Genomic DNA, 19,537 nt, shown 5'->3' with positions numbered 1-19,537 from the left:
GGTTACTCTTCTAGAATTATTTGCATGTATATAAATCTTTTCCTCATCCATTGTTTGTTATTTACTTCATTGTTTATAGCCTTTCTCAAAAAGAGCTACATTTTTAAGCAGCCGTTGATATATTGCACTTATAGTGTGCAGAGTATTGTATTGTCTTGGGCCACAATCCATCATGGAATTAAGGCAGTTTATACCTATTGCTTTCAGTGGGATTAGGAGCGCCTAATTCCATGCCAGGTATCTACTTTCTCTACAGAAACAAAGCAAAGAACAATATTGTTCACCAAATTTAAAAATGTTCCCTGTAAACCATCAAATGGTATGAACAGGTTATTTTCTTAATCATAAGCAAGTTTACCCCCAAATGTAGGTGTTTTCCATTTTTTCTGAGTGATATTTTTTCAAATAGTTTGTCAAACATTTTAATGTTGTGTATTTTGTAGGTATGACATATTCTTCCAGGCTTTATGCCATGTTTTCAACACTTAGGTCCTTGGATAATGCAAGAAATAACTATCTCTTGATTTACATAACTATGTTATACAATCCCAGTTTTTCCTTTCTGTATCCCCTCTTACTATTATTTTGTTTTTAAAATAAGAATAAAGTATATTGCAGAAAGAAAGAAAGAAAGAAAGAAAGAAAGAAAGAAAGAAAGAAAGAAAGAAAGAAAGAAAGAAAGAAAGAAAGAAAGAAAGAAAGAAAGAAAGAAAGAAAGAAAGAAAGAACTTCTGAGAGTTTTTCTATTAATACGGAATAGTCTCTTGTAATAGGAGCAGACAGCAAGCGACTTCAGCAGGGAGAATGCGATGAGGGAAATAAAAGTAAGTTTTGTTTATGTACAGGACAGAGATGAAAATCTGATCTCTGAGGGAGGGGTGTGTGTATATGAATGTTTAAGGCTTTCTTTCCTCAGTACATCTTTCCCCCCATTAACCACAAGTGAAAATAGCATTGCGCTACCCCTTTCCCTCCTCAACCACCTCCTTCTTCAGCCTGTTTTGGGGGCTTTTCCAGTCATACTCTTTTCCTGTTCCTCCCAGGTTTCATACTCATGATGAATAGGCTCTTACACTGTTGTCCCAGATCCTGGTGGAGTAATGTTTCAAATGGATAGCCTTGTTGGTCTGCAGCAAAAGAGCAAGATTCAAGTACAGGAACACTTTAAAGACCAAACAAGATTTCCAGAGAATAAGCTTTTGATAGTCAAAGCTCCCTTTTTCGAGTATCTGACAAAGGGAGCTTTGACTCTCAAAATGTATACCCTGGAAATCATGTTGGTCTTTAAGGAGTGACTGAGCTCAAATCATGGTGAAGGAATATTTCAGTCTACCTTTGTTCTCCAGGGTCCACTGGAGAACATGGCTGCCTGTGGGCTTCATAGCTGGGCTCCTGCATTCTTTGACTATGCCACCCATCTCTTTTGGTGTCTTCCCCCAACTTGGGAGATATCCCTCCAACAGTACATCTTATTGCCAGTAGTGACCACTCACTCACTCCATATTTCACAATGTCTACTGAAATAGCACAGATATGAATTCCTAGTCCTCATGACACAGAAGAAAAATTGACATAAGAAGAAAATAAGAAGGAATTACAAGCCTTTCATCTTGAATGCTATATATTATTTTGCAGGAATTCATCTTGAATGCTATATATTATTTTGCAGGAATTCTCATAATTATCTCTGATAAAATTAGGAGCTTGGGGAGTTGCTTTAAAAAATAGATCACAAGAAATTAGGCTACCCCTTATGTACATGAGCCAAATGGAATCCTCAAAGTAAGAAAATTGTAAGTATCTTTCCTTCCTCAGCTGAATTGCTTTGAATTGTTTGCCTCTCTGGAACCAGAAGCCTTCAATTAACAAAGAGTTTGTAAAAAGGTTTCGTTACAACACTTTCCCTGCATGTGAAAATAGTCTACGAGAGGTAGTTTCCCCACTGAAGGGAAAAGTTCTGTTCCAGATTGGACAGCTCATCTGAACAATGGCTGCTTGTAGACCAGCACATAAGCAGTAATATCCATTGCCGGAACAGAGAGCAACAAAGCATTACATGCAGTATTCATAAACAGGGCTACAGTTCCGGGAAGCGGGGGGGGCGGGCGGCAGTGGGAGTTCTTGGTCCCTGCAGGGATAAGTCAGGCTTTCTCCCTTTCTCTGCTTTTATAAAAAAGGGAAGCCTGTTCTTATGGAGATATAAGGAAAAGTGTGCAACTGGTATTCCACCCAACTGCATGCTAAGAAAGAAACTTGTTCCCATTCTCAAAAGTTCCAACCCAGGAGCACACTGAACTGACCAGCACTAGATCTTTTTATATATATTTAGCACAGAGTAAGCCCTGTATTTGTGCTTCAGTTGTTCTGCAATGATTCCCTGTACTACCACTCTCACCACAACATTCCTGGTTATGGGTCTCTGACAGGGGCAATATTTAGTATTTGGTCGGGTTGCCATATTTTTCCAGTTGGTTCTACTGTATCTTCCATCAAGAGTGTGGAGACAAACAGCTCAACTTCATGTTTATGTTTACAGGTGTAACTCTTCTTAGGATTGCACTGTTAGTCTTCCAAACACCACTGTACATTGCCTTGCCAGCTAAAGAGTGACTTGGCTGGAAGTGTTGTTCTTCACAAGTTCAAACACCCAGCACTGGCTGTCTCTGAGAAAATGAAAGGTTCTGCCAGTTCTAAGGCTTGCAAAGTTGTTGGATGTATACAAAGCTGCTGACTCTGCTCTCTGAAAGGAAAAGCTTGTTTCTAAGCTTTGGATTAAAAAAAAGGACTCAGAGCTGAAACTGCTTGCTGAAAGAATTGAACACTTTTCTCTGGGAGAGCAGCAGTAGCTAAGAAGAGCTGAAAAAGCTGGGCAGAAGAAAGAGCAGGAATTACTGACAGATCAACTCTTCATTGGCTGCCTGAGATCAATACCCTAGAGCAGAGCTGCCCCACGTCGTCTTGCCAGGAGAAAACAGGAACTGCTCCTAGGGCAACGAACAACCTGTGGATTCATCTAACTTCTTCACTAGAACAGTTCATGCTGTTGCCAGAAGGCCTTTGGATATCGGGGACTCTATCCCAGGTGTGGCCTCTGGTCTATGTTTTTTATGAAGTTTGGTGTAGACTGCCAGTTTGGTGTAGTGGTTAAGAGCGCGGGCCTCTAATCTGGAGAGCCGGGTTTGAGTCTTCACTCCTCCACTTGAAACCAGCTAGGTGACCTCGGGTCAGTCACAGCTTCTTGGAGCTCTCTCAACCCCACCCATGATTGTTATGAGGATAAAAATAACACACTTTGTGAACAGCTCTGAGCAGGTATTAAGTTGTCCTGAAGGACAGTATATAAATTGAATGTTGTTGTTGTTAGATTGTGAGTATGACTCTGCTCTGAGGGCACTGGTTACTGAACCACTATTGATAGTTTTGGGAATGTTTTTCATAGTTGCATTCTGTTGTATTTAATTAAAGTGGATCTATATTTTGAATTTGTGAACATTACTCTGGAAATTGAACCTGGCCCTTGAGACTCGGGGGGGAGGGGGGTTACATAAGTATTTTTTAAATCTGTATTTTTAATCCCTAGAAAAGGAATTTACATTGTGCCCTAGACAGAAAAATATGAGATCTTGGCTGTCAAAGATAACTTTTGCCAGCTGAAAAAAATTGACCCAAGCAGGCCAACTGTTTGTAATTTATCAACGTGGCAGTCAACTGCCAATAAAACCCTTTTCTCTCTCCCTGTTGGGCTTTCTATCTTCTGTTCTAGTCCCTGTTATGTTGGATTTAAAGGGCATGTTCTTTTCTCTCTGCCCTTCTGACATCTTCCAAGAGATGACAGTCTATGTTTTCATAATGAAACACTGTGCTGGGAAATGAATAACAGTTGTTTGTGCTTTTACTTGTTTTCATGTGCTTGCTGGAAGACTAGCTAATGGTTGGGGAATTGTAAGCAATCGGCCCACCCTCCGCCATCTTTAATAGCCATTTTAACATGGCTGCCTATGATATTAAATGGCACCGGGCCTCTGAATTTAAAACGGCAGAGGACTGCCAGCTAACAGTTGCCGAGTCCTGCCCGGGAGACCCAGGCATGAACGGAATGCCGCATAGGAATGTGGAGAGATTCACGGTGATTAGATTTGCAGTCTCCCCAGCCTCTAAGGAATCTAGTGCAACAAAGGTGTCGCAGAGTCATCCCCACTTAACACATTCCTTTCCCTCCACCCGTAATGAGTTCTCCTGTCCTTGATTGAGGAGCTAATCAAATGACATTCATAAGTATTTACAGTTTGTTCCTGGGAAGGTATATTTCCCAACTAAATTCATCAGCTCTGGTGTACTTCATTAACAAACTGCCCCTTTGTGGAGCTCCAGAACAAATTTTGCATTCTCCTTCACACACTTTGGTAGCCACCAATCAAGGTACCAACAAACCTTTTGTTCCTGGGACCAACCTTTTGTTGGAGTCTTTGTTCTAACAGGTGGGCCATCCTACCTCAGGGCACGTTTTACCCTATAAAGAGTAGTGCCTTGGCCCATTCAAATTGTAAACGCTTATTGGATCCAAAGCGCTGTTCTCATAAGGTTTGCCCTAAGCCTCTTGCTCTCCTGGCTGAGAATGCTGGTGCTTGAAGCTCTCCCTCTGCAGACTCCCCTTTTCTACGGATAGGTAATATCGCTTTGCAATCCCTCAAATCTATTCCACCTTCACCACTGCTTTCCCTAGGCCTCTTGTGTGTTTGCTTGCAATCTTGTGTGTATGCATTTGCCCCTTGAATAAAACAATTATCCTTTAAGTAAGAGCACTGGCTTTGTGTGTGTATCCTTGGGAAAGGACTCTGTAAATTATTGGTGAAAAAGATCGTGGTTACCGGCCTCTCGCATAGCTGTCTTCCTTGCCTGCTAATTCCCTCACTCTATTTACTCACAAGGAGACCACTCTAGGTAACATTGTCACATAATCCAACCAGAGAACTGGAATATAAAAGTTCAGGGTTGGCACACCAGCATATCCTGAGGGTCCCAAGGATTCTCGCAAGGCCTACTGCTGCTAACCCCCTGGTTGCACCCTACCCCTGCCATCCATAGGCAGGGAAGCAAGGACTCACATGCAGATGGGGGGCACTGGATGGGAAATAGGAAGGGGGCATCATGTGGGCAGGGGGGTCTGGGCACTCTCTGTCTGGGGACTTGCAAAATCTAGAACTGTCCCTGTGAAAGTTGGTATTCATAATATAAACAACCCGAACCCCTATGCACTTTTATGTGGACGTGTCCAACTGAATTTACTTCTAAAAGCAAATAGATCTGTGGGTAATACAAATATATAATTGTATACACATTTAACAGACACTCTGGATTGTTTTTCAAATTTACATTGATATGACTCTTTCACCAATGGCAGAAAGCTTTCCTTTCCCTCTTTTGTTGGCTGGTCTGTTACACAGAACAATAAGCGAATGTAGTCATGGAGCATACAGAAATCTAAAGGATAATACTGAGTCTGCTGTAATTCAATCATGGTTTGTCATCAGGGATCTTGGAGTGTAGCATTTCACAAAAGGGATCAGAGTCTGAGGCTCCGCAAAATGTCATTTGATAATGCAAGTAAGAGTCACACTATACTTGGGCTAGCTATTTATTAATGTGTAATATAAACAATTAACACCCAGAAGGAGCAAAGGAATGAAAAATGATAACCTCTGCAGCCAAACAAAATTCTGCACAAGGATATAGTTCATATTTTGCCTGTGCTCTTAAACAGAGTAACTTAGTAGTAAGTTACCCTGAAGTGGTGGAATACCCTACATGTCAGACTGAGGGCCAATTTGTGTAGCCAGCAGCAAACATAGCTTGGAACTCAGGCGGCCACCTCGGTCTCCAGGGAGGAGTTGTCTCTTTAAGAGAAGCTTACAAGAATAGATTTGCACCAGTTCTAAAACAGAAGTTTCAATTGTTCAAGTTAACAGATGAAAAGCCTGCTGCAGGAGTTCAATAATCAAGCTGAATTATGATTATAAACAGAACACCCTGCAAAGTGATGGTGGGTTTTTTTGCAAGAGAAAGGAGATGGGTGAGGAAACTTCTCAACATGGCTTCCATCCAGCTCCTTCTCCCTTGCAGCTCAGGAAGGCACTTTGTAATGGAATAGTCCACTGCAACGATTATCACCTGCTTTTAAAGCAATGGCTTTACCTTATAATCAATGTTCTGTATTGTTATTTTCTGTAGAGTGTACTTACCTTAGTTTGCTGTTCACATTGCGCTTGAATTCTGTAATCCTAGGTCTAGGCCTACTCCTAGCATTACTCATGGGTTGGGCTCCCAGATTGCACTGTTTATATGCTGTCATTTGCCTTGAGTAAATAAATAAATATTTTAGATATCTTTTGTTTTTACTCTCTATAGGCAAAGGGAACAGCAAGTGCTCAATCCTGCTTGCACCCACCTAATGAAGCACAAGCATTAATTGTATCCATTGAGCACATTCAGGCTTTCTGCTGCGATCCAAACCAACAACAAACTTCTCATGAGCTAGCAGGATAATAGACTAATATTTTCCTGTGTTTTGAATTACTCTAGTACATTTCCTCTTTTGATATATATTAAATAGCTACTTTCTTGTGAAAAGCAATTTTTAAAACTTATTATAAGATCGACAATCTACTGGTATCAAATGATCCAGAAATAATATTGCCTGTTTGAAATCAGTATGCACAAGTTAAAAATTTAATGTTTCTCATCTTCATTGAGAATTATTTTGACAAGTTTTGTCAAATTCAAATGACAGAAAAAGTAAAATCTAAATAACAGAAAAAGTCAAGCATATGTTCTGCTTTAGCCATTATGGATTTTCTAATTGGAGGGCATTTCCTTTTTTAAAAAGCATGAAAACCATGCACCAAGCATTATGCAATATTATAGTTCAATCCTGTGCAGAATTACTCCAGTTTAAACACATGAAAAGCATAAGCTTGGATTGGAGGAACTCTTAATTGGATTGCACTGTCAGAGAAATATATCAAGCATATACATGTGTCAGGAAGGCAGTTAGTCACCGTTTCCATATTTGTGTGTAGGCAGCAAAATAGATACAGTAGGTGGTCCACATGGGCTTTTCATCCTTTTTGTCAGAGCAACTTATTAAGCATATACATGTGTAAGGAAAGCAGCCAGACCCTTTTTCTAAATTTGTGTGTAGGTAGTGAAATAGACACAGTAGATGGTCTACTTGTGCTTTTCATCCTTTTTTTTCAGAGAAATATATCAAGCACGTACAGGTGTCAGGAAGGCAGTTAGTTACAGTTTCCAAACTTGTGTGTAGGCACTGAAATAGGCATGGTCTACATGTGCTTTTCATATTTTTTGATACAGGGAAGTGCTTTTCTTGTAGAACTGTGAAGAAGCCATTGAAATTCGTCTCCCGCCCCTTTCCAGTACTCTGGCTCCCCCTCCTGGCCCTACTCAACAATCAATAATCTGCTAAAATTCCTGGCATTATTGAAGCATTGTTTTCGATTTAACCATCTTCAGAAAGAAATTCTTGGAACAACTAATTTGAAAACACACCATATTATATAAAATTATACTGATTCTCTAGATATATGCTGGAGATGTCAAGCAAGTAAAGCTGATTTTATGCACTTAAAATATGCTCCAATTCAAACCTTTTGGCAAATTACTTATAGGACTAATTTATGATGTGACAGGATGCTTGTTGGTTGTTACCTCTAAGACAACATTGTTACGTTATTTGAAAGGATTAGCTGAGGCTCTGATCCAGAGGTGATTCCTCACTTACTTACAGAAGCAAACCTCTGCATAGTTTAACTCTGTATAGTAAACAGAAAAGTCAAAACTACTGTTCATTATGGTTTGATACCCAATACTTTTGCTTGAAGCCCTGAAGAGGAGTGCCTCCATCAGATAATTGAGTCCACTCCACTGTTGAATGTTGAGTTTCCCCTAATGCTCCCCCTCTTGTTACTAAAGCCTATTAGAACTAGCCAGGGCTTTTTTTTCTGGGAAAAGAAGTGGTGGAACTCACTAGGTACCATACGCGCATGTGCAAAGCACACACGTCACATGTTCCCAGGACCATGTGATGGTCACTTCTGGGAAGTGACATCATCAAGCAGGCCAGGGCTGCCCCGAGAGCTCTCCTGCACTCCACAGAGGGCCCGATTCTGGCCCAAATCAGCCTGGAACTCACCGCTACTATGCAGGGGACCCCCCCCCCACCTGGCAGTGGCCCAGTCCTGGCTTTTTCAGGCCCAATCCAGGCCAAAACGGCTCAGATCAGGCCCAAAGTGGCCTGGAACAGGCCACTTCCACACGAGGGAACCTTCCCCTGCCTGGCAGTGGCCCAATCCACCAGTCACGTGGGTATTTTAAGGAGGTGCTGGAACGCAGTTCCACTGCATTCCTGCTGAAAAAAAGCCCTGGAACTAGCTTTCCTCTTTGGAACTAGAGAACAAACCTTTGCACCCTCTTCTATGATAGCCCTTTAGGTACTTGATTTTTGCTGTTCTTCTAAAAATACCTAGTTCCTTTAACCTCTCTTCATAGAACTTTCCCCCCTGATCTCTGACAATCTTTAATAGGAGCCCAATTTAAAGACTAACAAAACTGATCCCTGCATACATTTTAATGACTCAGAACTAGTCTTTGTCTTTAAGGTGCCACCATTCCAATCTATCTACATCCTTCTTAATGTGTAGTGTGCAGAAGAGGACACAATACTCCAGATGAGGGTTAAAATGGAGAAGAGTTACTCTTCCTTCTAACTTGAATAGTATGCTTTAATTCAGCTTAAAATCAAATTAGTCTTTCTTTGCAACTGCATCATACTGATGACTCTCCTTCACCTTGTGATTGATTACTATCCTGAGATTGTTTTCCCTTGTACTATTCCCAAGCCAGTTATCCTCCATCCTATGCTTGTGCCTATGATTTTTTCCTTTTTGCCTACATGCAGAACTTTTGCATTTGTCTCCACTGAATTTAGTTTTATTAAGCTGGGCTGAAATGATTGATAATTTTGAATTTGCTAACTTTCAAAGTCTGCTTGCTTTGTTCTCCATACTTTTGCTTCTTAATCTTCTGCTTCTTCAACAACTGTCACCAATTGACTTCACTTCTGTCTTCCTGCATATGCACCGCCTTTCACTCTTTTCATTCTAAAAGGCATCACAGATGCTTACAGAGTTAAACTTTATAATCTAGTAACTTCCGTGGTATCAAAGTCAGATTGGTAAGTATGTAGTTTCCCTGAGCCTTTTCGAAGAATTGGACAGCATTTGCCAGTCTTGTGGTACTTCACCCACCATTCAGGATTTCTGAGAGATGCTAAAGTACTAGCAGCACATAAGCAAGTTCCTTTAGTATTTTAGGATGCAATTCATGACTTGAATTCATTTGGAGTATCACTCTTGAACTGCAACCCTGTTCCCTATCATTCATGCACCTTTTGTTAGGTTGCATGCAGTTCGTTTGAGAGATGGAGACAAAGTTGAATATTTCACCATCTTTACTAGTCCTGATGTTCCTTTTCCTTTGAACGTACCTGCAAAAAAGACCTTTTTCTTGGCATCCCTTGCTAGCCTCTGCTCACTTGGGGCTGTAGCTTTCGAGTCCTTGGAAGCCCAGACTACTAATTTGTACACAACCCTAGCGACTTGTCCTTCCTTCCATTTCTTATACGTCATGTTTTATTTCCTGTTAGTCACTTTGCTTTTTATTTAGCCACATTGGCGTTCTTAGCTTCCTCCCATGTTTGTCACTGGCATTATTTGTAATTGTGTCTTCACTGGCACCATCTCCTGAAAGTCCCACACATCTTGAACTTTCTCTTCTCTAGTCATGGCATCTTAATATAACATTTCTCTAAGTTTATTCAGATCCTTACCAAATCAGGAAGTTTGGCTACTACACAAAATTATTTTATCTGGCAGTAACATAACTGGAAAACTCGTCTTTTTCCAGAGTGCTTCTGAAGACCATGAGAGATCAAGTGGCTTCTTTTTATTCTGTATTGTTTTCCAAACAAAAATGGCAGTTCTGTTACTGCAGTAATCCAGTAAATTCTCATTGCATTAATTTCCCACGGAAGCAAAGTGATGGTCAATGTTTTTCAACAAAGACTCTTACCATAGCTGAAACAAGAAACGCTAGATGTGCAAGCGGGATTCAGAAAAGGCACGAGAGATCATATTGCAAATTTACAGTGGTTACTGGAGCATCCCAAAGCATTTCAGAAAAAAATCAGTTTGTGTTTTATAAACTGTGGCAAAGCCTTTGAGTGTGTGGATCATGAAAAGCTATGGATGGTTTTAAAAGAAATGAGTGTGTCACATCTGATTGTTTTGATGCTCAACTTGTACTCTGGCTACTGTTAAGACAGAATATGGGTAAACAGAATGGTTTCCAATTCGCAAAGGCGTCAGACATGGATGTATATTATCTCTTTATCTGTTCAACCTACATGCAGAACATTTAAGAAAGGTGGATTAGATTTAGATGAAGGTGGAGTGAAAACTGGTAGAAGGAACATTAAAAATTTGAGATATGCAGATAACATCACATTACTGGCAGAAAACAGTGAAGACTTGAAATGACTAATGATGGTTAAGATAAAAAATGACAAAGCAGGTTTACAGCTGAACATCAAGAAGACAAGAGGATTTACACAATTTTAAGGCTGACAATTAAGAAAATGAATTTGTTCAAGTTTTTCTATTCCTTGGCTTAATCATCAACCAAAAGGGAGACTGCAAGAAATCAGGAGATGAAGACTTGGAAAGGCAGCCATAAAAAGACTAGAAAAGATCCAAAAGGATAAGGAAGTGTTGTTGCGGGAACTAGCTAATGCATACTACGGTATACCATATTACTATGCATGGATGTGAAAGCTGGACAATAAAGAAAGCTGACTAGAAGAAAACTGATTCTTTTGAAATATGGTATTGAGGGAAGAGTTTTACAGATCCCATGGATGGTTAAAAAGACAAACCAGTGTGTTCTAGAGCAAATCAAGCCTGAATTCTCTCTAAAAGCTAAAATGACAAAACTGAAGTTATCACAAATCACTGAAAAAGACAATGATGCTAGGGAAGGTGGAAGGCAGTAGAAAAAGAAGACCCAACATGATATGGATTGACACAGCCTTCAGTTTGCAAGACTGAGCAAGGCTGTCAATGATAGGACATTTTGGAGGGCATTCATTCATAGGGTCGCCATGAATCGGAAGCAACTTGACAGCACCTAACACACACAAAATTGAATTGATGAGCTAATCCATTAACCAGCTAAAAGCCAATTTACTAAGCAAGTAAAAATCTTGTATTAATTGCTTTAAAATATTGGTCCATTAGTACCTTAAAGTTTCCCCAGTGAATGTTTCTTTTTTTGCTATCTAACCACCTTTCCCCAATACTCTATTCTACATATTAATACTCCCAAGCATGAGAGCTTTTTTAATTTGGAAAAAAAATTTAATGCTCATAATTACTTCTAGACTAGAAGCAACGGTACAAGGAAGCCATATTAATTCTAACGGTACAATTTATACCTGTGGCATATGTAGTCTTTCAAGTTAACAATTCAAGCTATTGTGCAGACAAAATATTAGAACTCAGCTATAGATACCTATGGCTAAAACCAGGTATAATGGAAGTCTTCATGTCCCTCTTAGTGTATTGTCTTTGAACTGAGCAGAAATGTGTTTGACAAGTTACACTTGTACAACCTAAGCTACTCTATAATCAAAATATTAGGCTTCAATGAAACCCATTATTTTATGCAATTGGTTTTGTTTCCCCTTGTTTCATATTTCTTTATATATTCTCTTTCCCCCACTCTAATCTAATAGATACTACCTCATAATACCTAAATTGTATATGTAACATTTAAAGCAATTTGTAATCATAATAAGCCATTTAAATGTTTATGAACTACTTGCAAATTTAAAATCACAGGATGCTTGGCAATGGAGTATTTAGTTCTATCTGTTGTTATTACAATGCTACAGGTATCCTCCTTACCTTCAAAGTCCTCTTGAAAACAGAACATTTTAATTATTCCTCTGAGCCACTTGTGTGTGCATTTCCAACTTCAATGAAATCTAACAGCATGCTCATATGCAGCGATGGCATGTGGGTGATGTGTCTTGTCATGTGCAACTACTGAGTAGTTGAAACAAGGCATACAAGAAAAGACAAGCTGTATTTTCCTGGATCAGAGAGCTTATGAAAAGCACCAGGCTCTTACTTCAAATGCACTTGAAATCATTGGTAAAGAAAAGGCAGAAAAGAACATTGAGGGTTTTTTTTTTAATTACATGATCAGGGAACATTTCAGACAGCCATCTTAACTGTATTCAGTCAAGCCCAATAATACATTTCTATAAATTATGACACAGGAAAATATGTTTGAACAACCATCCATGATCAAAGTTCTCTAGCTGACGAGAAAGATTTTGTAGATACAATGTATGTAAAAATAGAAGGTTTAAAAACCAATCTCATCGCAGAGAGTCATTTCCATTTGTTTGGTAAAATAAATAAGGCAGCGGATGACCATTAATTAGAAGTGGCATCCTTAAGGTATGCTATTAAATCCGCCCTCTCCCCCTTCTTCTTAATGCCAGCAAATATCATCTTAGTTCCCGGAATATACTTCTTGGGGTTTTCCAAGTATTCCATCAGTGTATCTTCTCCCCAGATTATTCCTAGGAAACAATGATAGTGATTATAACACCATTCTCCAAAGCACAGAAATAAAACAGAATAAAGTCAAACAGCAGATTTGGATGGAAAAATCAGGCACAGAACTCTGTCTCCAGAAAATGGTTAAACACTGGCTTATTAAACCAATCATTGTGTAATTTTTACAGTTAAGAGACTGGTTATAGTTACTGGAGCCTACCAAGGGCATATGAGTGTTTAAATTGTCCCACCTTGTATACACTTTCACTCTGAACTGCTGCAGTAATACTGCAACTTCAGATAATTTTATCTGCACAGTTAAGTTTAATTAACATGAAAAGTATTGACCATGAAATGTAAGAACATTCCTTGATGCTGGTATGTATATAAAATACACCATACCACATATTAAAACATAATCACAAATACTCATCAGCTTGTTTCATGCAATCCCAAAGGAACAAATATTCCTCTAACAAATCTAATTCTCATTTTTAAAAGTCCAAGCTCTCAAAATGACTAAATTTTAACGTTTGCCAAGTGTATACAACCACTAGGTGTTTCCATGTCAGCAGCACCTTATTTAGCAGGATCTTTCACTAGCTAACCTGTGCTAGCAGGGAAAGGAATCCTGAAAGGAAGCAAAATTTTGCTTGGGTTGTACTAAGACAAAATGGCAGCTGTGAAGAACCAAAAGGAAGAAAAAGCTGTGAGGAGACAGTTCCAAAGAAAAAGGGAGTTAAACTGCAGTTAAATATGGGAAGAAGAGCATGTGAAGGATTAGAACAGTAATCATATTCTGGGGAATGTGGAAGACCTGGGGGATGCAGGAACAAACATGGTATGATGGTGAGGATGTCTAGGAAACCATCCTCTCTTCCATGAAGACTGCTGAGTGACTTTGGAGCATTCACTCCCTTCTCCAGCCTAAACTAACTCAGAGGATTGTTGTGATGATAAAATAGAGAATAGAAAAATGATTCACACTGTCTTAAACACCTTTGAGGAAATGCGCAAATTTTTTTTACTGAATAAATAAATAAATGCACACACACATATCCCTAGTCACTGGAAAGGGTATTCAGTTTTGCTGGGGGTATTTTGCTGCATATGATAATCATCTGTTGTTCTTTCCCCTACTGCTAATAAATTCTTAGCTGCTTCATAATGTACTTTTGTCTGATTCTGCAAGGCTGTCACAACAATTCCATTTTACCTTTGCTTTTGTTGGCTTCCGTGTATGAAAAGCCTTCAGCTTGACCAGTCTTTCGGCCAAGCAGCCCATGTAGATTTGGACCAGTCTTGTGCTTGCCTCCTTTTTCAACTGTATGGCACTGCGAACACTTCTGAACAAAGATCTTCTTGCCCTTTTCAATGTCTCCCATTATGAGTACTGATAGGGGGAAAAGGTAACAGACATATAAGATTTCCATAGTCAGTGGAGTTAATTTGAAGTGTGCATTAACTGGGGCAAGAATGCAAAACTATCCACACACAGTTGAAAACATCTATGACACATTCAGGAAGATACTATAGTAAGTTTTAATATGAAGTCCCCAAAATCAAATTTTTAAAAATAGTATGTTTTCTGATTATAGGCAATGTATATTACAAGTCAAAATGTACAAACAACTCCAAACAACAACAAAAATGTTCTGAAGGCCCAATAACCTTAAATGCATCTGCCCACAAAGGGCAATATGTCCAAGGTATTCATTTCTGCCCAGCTCACGATACATTGCTTATGTGTCTCCATACTCAAGAGGGCGAGACTGAGGGCAGGCGAAGAGGTGAATTACATCCTGCAACATAACTCACCCGACTCTTTTGAAAACCCCAAACACCATCATATGTATGTAATCATATGCATTTGAAATAAAGCTCCAATTATCTCACTGAGACTTCCCTCAAAATAAACATCCATAAAACTGGGATTTGAAGCAAGCGCTCCATCATCAGAATTCAGACACGGGTGCTCCTTTCATCTACCACCCCCTTGAGACTACAGTATGCTGAACACATAGAAAAATCATGGAGAAGCCCTGAAAGGGCACTGAGTGGCAGGGGTGTCCTGCCTTGATCCTCGCTTTTGAGCTATCCCCAGATTAACGCTAGATAACCCAGAAACCGGTAGTATTAAGCTTGAAAAGGACAATTTTCAAGATCACGGAATCAGCCATCTTCTTTCCGGCCGGCCTCATTTGTAGGACACGTGGGCGCTCAGAGCTTTGCCAATAAATGGCCCTCCACTCTACCAGCCCTCTCTTCCCTCACGGTGGAAGACCCCAACCCGCAGCGGGGCAAGGCCTGCGAATGCGGAGCCCAGGGCGCCCATTTCCGGCGGGGATCAGTCTTCGCGGGCCAGGGAGGCAAGATCGAAAGGAAGCCCCAGCAGCCGCCACCGCCTCTCGTATCAACAGGGCGGATTCCCGAAAGTGAGGAAAAGCGCCGCCGCCCTGCAGGCCAGTCACCGTCGGGCACCTGCTGGGAAAGGCTGCGGGGTCTCTTGCCATCGGACCACTGGGGTTGAACGCGAACCCTGTCACGGGCTTAGGCTGGAGGCTGGATGCGTCGGGCCTCGCCTCTCATTCCCGACCCCACCTGCCTGACCTTCATCGCCCCGGCCCCGGCCCCCATCCCAGACAGCGTCCCTCCTCGTCGCCCAGCCGGCCCTCAAGGGGAAGTGGGCTCACAACCCAGCCCCGCACGCGACCCAGCCCGCTACCCGTTAGCATTGCTACGCGAAGCGGCGGGGAGGGGGGGGAGAAGGGAAGCGCTCACTCTCACTGCCAGCCGCTCCCGCCTCTGTCAGCGCTCTCGTGTCAAGAAGCCCTCAAGGGCACTCCGTACGCAAGGATAAGTAGCCGGTGTCTCTACAACCAAACTTCCCCTTCCCTCCTTCAGCATCCTCTCTCGGCATCAGCCAGTCGGGCGCTAACTTACGGAATCGCTATTGGCCAAGTCATATGCCTGTCACATGACGTAGGTCAGCGAGGGTAAGCTGCGCCTCTGAGGGAGCTCATGTCGCCGGCTTCGTCGTTGCGCAATGACATAGGACGCAGGAAGGGGAGGAGAAGGCGCTGATGCAGGCGGCAAGGTCAATAGCGCGCGAGCAAGTAGGCAGCGCTTTTTGCATGTCACGTGATTGTGCCGCCTTTCCGGGAGAAAATGACGCAAATGGGGATTCCGCCCCGTGTACGAGGCTCTTGCAATTCCTGTTCCTACAAAAACGCCTATTGTAATAGCAAGATCTGCGTTCACAGATGTAGCAGTCAAACAACAGGAAACGGAATGTCTCTTCGTTTTTTTAAAAAATGGCAAATTTTTATTCTGGCATAACAGAATATGAACAGCAGACTGCAGAGTCAAAGGACCATGAAATGCGGGGATCACAGAGTGAGATACAATTAGGCAAAATGAAAATATTTATTTTGTAATTGTAACGAAATTATGTCACAAACCCGTAAAAGGATTGGTGAGTGTTTCATGTGGCAAGGAGTTCCGTGGACTTTTTCAAAAAGCAGTATCAGATGGTAATTATTAAATTCTACATCAGCTGTTACTTTATTGGGTGAGATGCTTCCTTACTTCATTTATACTCCACTTTTCTCCCCAATGGGGACCCCAAGTGGTTTCCATTGTTCTCCATTTCATCCTCTAAACAATAACTATGAGGTATGTTAAGATGTGTATGCATGACATGCCCAAGGTCACCCAACAAGCTTCCAGAGCAGATTGAGGAGCTGAATCTGGGTCTCCTAGATCCTAGTCTGACACTGTAATCCAGGGGTCCCCAATGTGGTGCCCATCAAGTGGTTTTAGAAAGCAGAGCTTCTTATTGGTTGCTGAAGATCTGATTGGCTGGCCAGATTAAAATGTTATTTCAGCTGCAGCTGCCACTGCAGTGTTGGTTTTATTCTCACTCCTCTTTAACTGTGATTTTTAACATTACCTCTCTTCCTCTACACATAGGCTTTCTGTGTGGGTGGTGGGAGTGGGGGGACTCTGCCTTAATAATAAATAATAACATTTGATTTATATACCACCCTTCAGGATGACAACGCCCACTCAGAGTGGTTTACAGAGTATGTCATTATTCCAACAACAACAACCACGCTGTGAGGTGTATGGGGTGAGAGAGCTCCTAGAAGCTGTGACTGACCCAACGTCACCCAGCTGGCTTCAAGTGGAGCAGCCATTTTGTAGTTGTGCCCTCCACCCTCTGTTAGAATTTCAAAGGCTCAAAAAGGTTGGGGACCCTTGCTCTAACTGCTACACCACAATGTCTCTTTGCACATGGTCCAGGAGGTTACAAACAAAACGTCTTTATTTTGTGCATTTCAGTAATATTTTAGGCAGGAATGGACATTTCTGGTCTCAGAAAGCAGCAGTCCACTTTACAGTCTTTGTAGTATAAGCTTTGATGGACCAGACCCCATTTCATTAGATGCAGCAGAAGTCTTAAAGCAACTTAATGACTTTAAGGTTCCTGTACATTCTTAAAGTAACCTTTATGATAGCATGATTCCTTATGATGGTAGCTGAAGCTAGGAAATGGCATGTAAAAATAGTAAGGTGGTGATGCCCGCTGAATGGCTTAAGGGTGTAGAATGACTCCACCCTCTCATACTGCTTTCAATATATTTTAGAACTACTATAAAATGTTTTATATTGTACAGTTCTTGCTTTTTTAAACAAAACAAGGAAACTGTACTGTTTCAAGAAGCAAGCAAGAAAAGCTGACTCTGCTTGGCTTCTCTCTTAAATGTGCTCCAGTATGTTTCACAGGTTGCATTCTTAGGAGGTGTCAAATTGTTTTTACTCCTGGTTGTTGCCAAATTCAACTCAGCAGCACTCAAAGTCTGTGCTGATTAGTTAATATTTGTGGTAATTATTGAGCAGTTCCATTCTTTTCTTGACTTTGACACTGGCTTGTGGTTGTTCCCCCAGGGCAATAATCAATTTTTAGATTATCTATTCCTAATTTTAAAATTTGGTTGTTTTATATATTGTGAAATATGCTATTGTTACATTTAAAAGCCAATGCAACAAAGTATTTTGCACCACTTAGTTAAATAATTCACCTCCCCAAAGTCCCTCCAATTATTGGTAGTTGTGGACAAAGTGGACATATCTGCTCCTATTTGCCTGGGATATGTGTGTACAACCATACAGGGGGGAAAAGTCACTACAAGCATCCCTATTGCAATACTCCATGAATTGAAAATGCTTTCTGACTATTTGCTTGCGCTTGGCATGTTTGCTAGTTAGTGGAGGGGGGGGGCGCGAAATTAGTTCACAAAAATACTAGAGGGAGGTGGTGTATACAAGCAGCTATGTGCTGGCCATTGTCAAGACTTGGATAGAAAAGCACTCCTGCCATCCACAATAGCCTGACATCCAAATAAGCTGTGAAAGAGAAAGTGAATACAAATGTTGACCATGCAGAACGAGCCACAAAAGGTTCTGATTATTCAGATTCTTCGGTTTCTTCTGTAAATTCTTGCTCATGTTGTAGATTGAACATAAAAACTGAAATGAAGAACTGAAAGCACAGGTTAGGAGAGAGACACTTATAAGCTTGTTAAAAAGGTGAGTCTGTTCACTGAAATGTAGATGGATGTGAAAACAATCAAAAGGAGTCCAGTAGCACCTTTAAGACTAACCAACTTTATTGTAGCATAAGCTTTCGAGAATTACAGTTCTCTTCGTCAGATGCATGGTGCTACTGGACTCTTTGATTTTGCTACTACAGACTAAGACGGCTAACTCCTCTGGATCTGTGAAAACAGAATGTAGAAGACAGAATAATGTTTGAAACAAGTCTGTTGCATTTATTTTTACAATGCATCTTAGCTCCTGTTAAAAGAAACTCTATTCACAAACATTAGCTGGCTGCCTAATTTATTGAAGTATGTCCTCAGGAGCTCTGATTAATATCTTTTAGTTAGCTGCTGATTGATCACTCCTTCACTTTGTGTTCCGTTTTCTAGCTTGAACAGTATAATGAAACTGTTCAGTAGGGCATGTTTATAATAGGGAAATTTACTTCCTTTCTTCATTCTTACTCTGCTTTTCTCCCCAGTGGGTACCTGTGGCAATTCCAAAAGGTCCTGCCCCCTCCCCCCTCCAGGGCTCAGGACCAATCCTTGTGATTTCTGGCCTCATGGAAGTCCAAGCATTTGTCAGCCAATCAGAGCCCATGGAACTCCACTAGATGGGAGGCGGTGGACAAGCCTCATTTTTAAAAGGGGTGGGGGGAAACCTCTTCTCTGACAGAGATTTGAAGCTCTGCATAAGAATGTCAGTTTAGTCAGGGTTTCGTTTGGCTTTTAGTTAGGATTTGGGGTTGGCTTAGGGAAGAAAGCTTGTTTTATTGAGAGAAATAAACATCCCACTAAGGGCCAGAAATACCAAATTTACATATATAGGTTTTGCTTGAACCCAAGATCTGATGAGGTCAGGATAGTGCTCTCATTCTGTAAAATGCAGGTAATGGAACTGTTCAAGAAAGTCTGTGAAATTTAGTCGGCTTTTATTGCTTTGTTCCTTATATATATTTATTGCAGTTCACTAGTTTTGTAGTTCAGCTCTGTTACATTATTTGTATGTATTGTATCCTTTTTTGTGCACATTTTAATCACACTATTATGAATTTTGTAATCTGCTTTGAGTCTCAGTGAAAAGGGCAGATTATAAATGAAGTAAGTAAGTAAATGTCTTTTTAATTCTTACTAAGAGGTAACAATGTTACTGAAGAGTCTCAGGGCATGGATTGAGGGGTTTTTTTTCCTCACAGGATGTTGCTTTTAGGATGTGCCAAGCTTTAAGAATCT

General features: G+C 40.7%; 1 protein-coding gene across 1 annotated transcript; it reads right to left on the bottom strand.

The window, feature by feature from the left end:
• Positions 1 to 12,311: 12,311 nt before the first annotated feature.
• LOC129337229 (cytochrome c) lies at positions 12,312 to 15,588 on the bottom strand. The gene is made up of 3 exons (XM_054990762.1): positions 15,483 to 15,588; positions 13,918 to 14,094; positions 12,312 to 12,724 (listed from the first exon to the last, which is right to left on the bottom strand). The coding sequence occupies exons 2-3, from the start codon at positions 14,084 to 14,086 to the stop codon at positions 12,576 to 12,578; spliced, it is 318 nt and encodes a 105-aa protein (XP_054846737.1). The 5' UTR covers positions 14,087 to 14,094; positions 15,483 to 15,588; the 3' UTR covers positions 12,312 to 12,575.
• Positions 15,589 to 19,537: the final 3,949 nt, after the last annotated feature.

The sequence above is a fragment of the Eublepharis macularius genome, chromosome 11 (genome assembly GCF_028583425.1).
Source record: "Eublepharis macularius isolate TG4126 chromosome 11, MPM_Emac_v1.0, whole genome shotgun sequence".
Taxonomy (NCBI): Eukaryota; Metazoa; Chordata; class Lepidosauria; order Squamata; family Eublepharidae; genus Eublepharis; species Eublepharis macularius.
This window is presented reverse-complemented; position numbering and strand designations above follow the sequence as displayed.

What these genes read in the sequence shown, in the direction of transcription:
- LOC129337229 (XM_054990762.1), bottom strand. Translation starts at nt 14,086, where the DNA reads ATGGGAGACATTGAAAAGGGCAAGAAGATCTTTGTTCAGAAGTGTTCG. An exon ending in GGAAGCCAACAAAAGCAAAG is followed by an intron (nt 12,725 to 13,917) that starts GTAAAATGGAAT and finishes ATTGTTTCCTAG; the next exon opens with GAATAATCTGGGGAGAAGAT.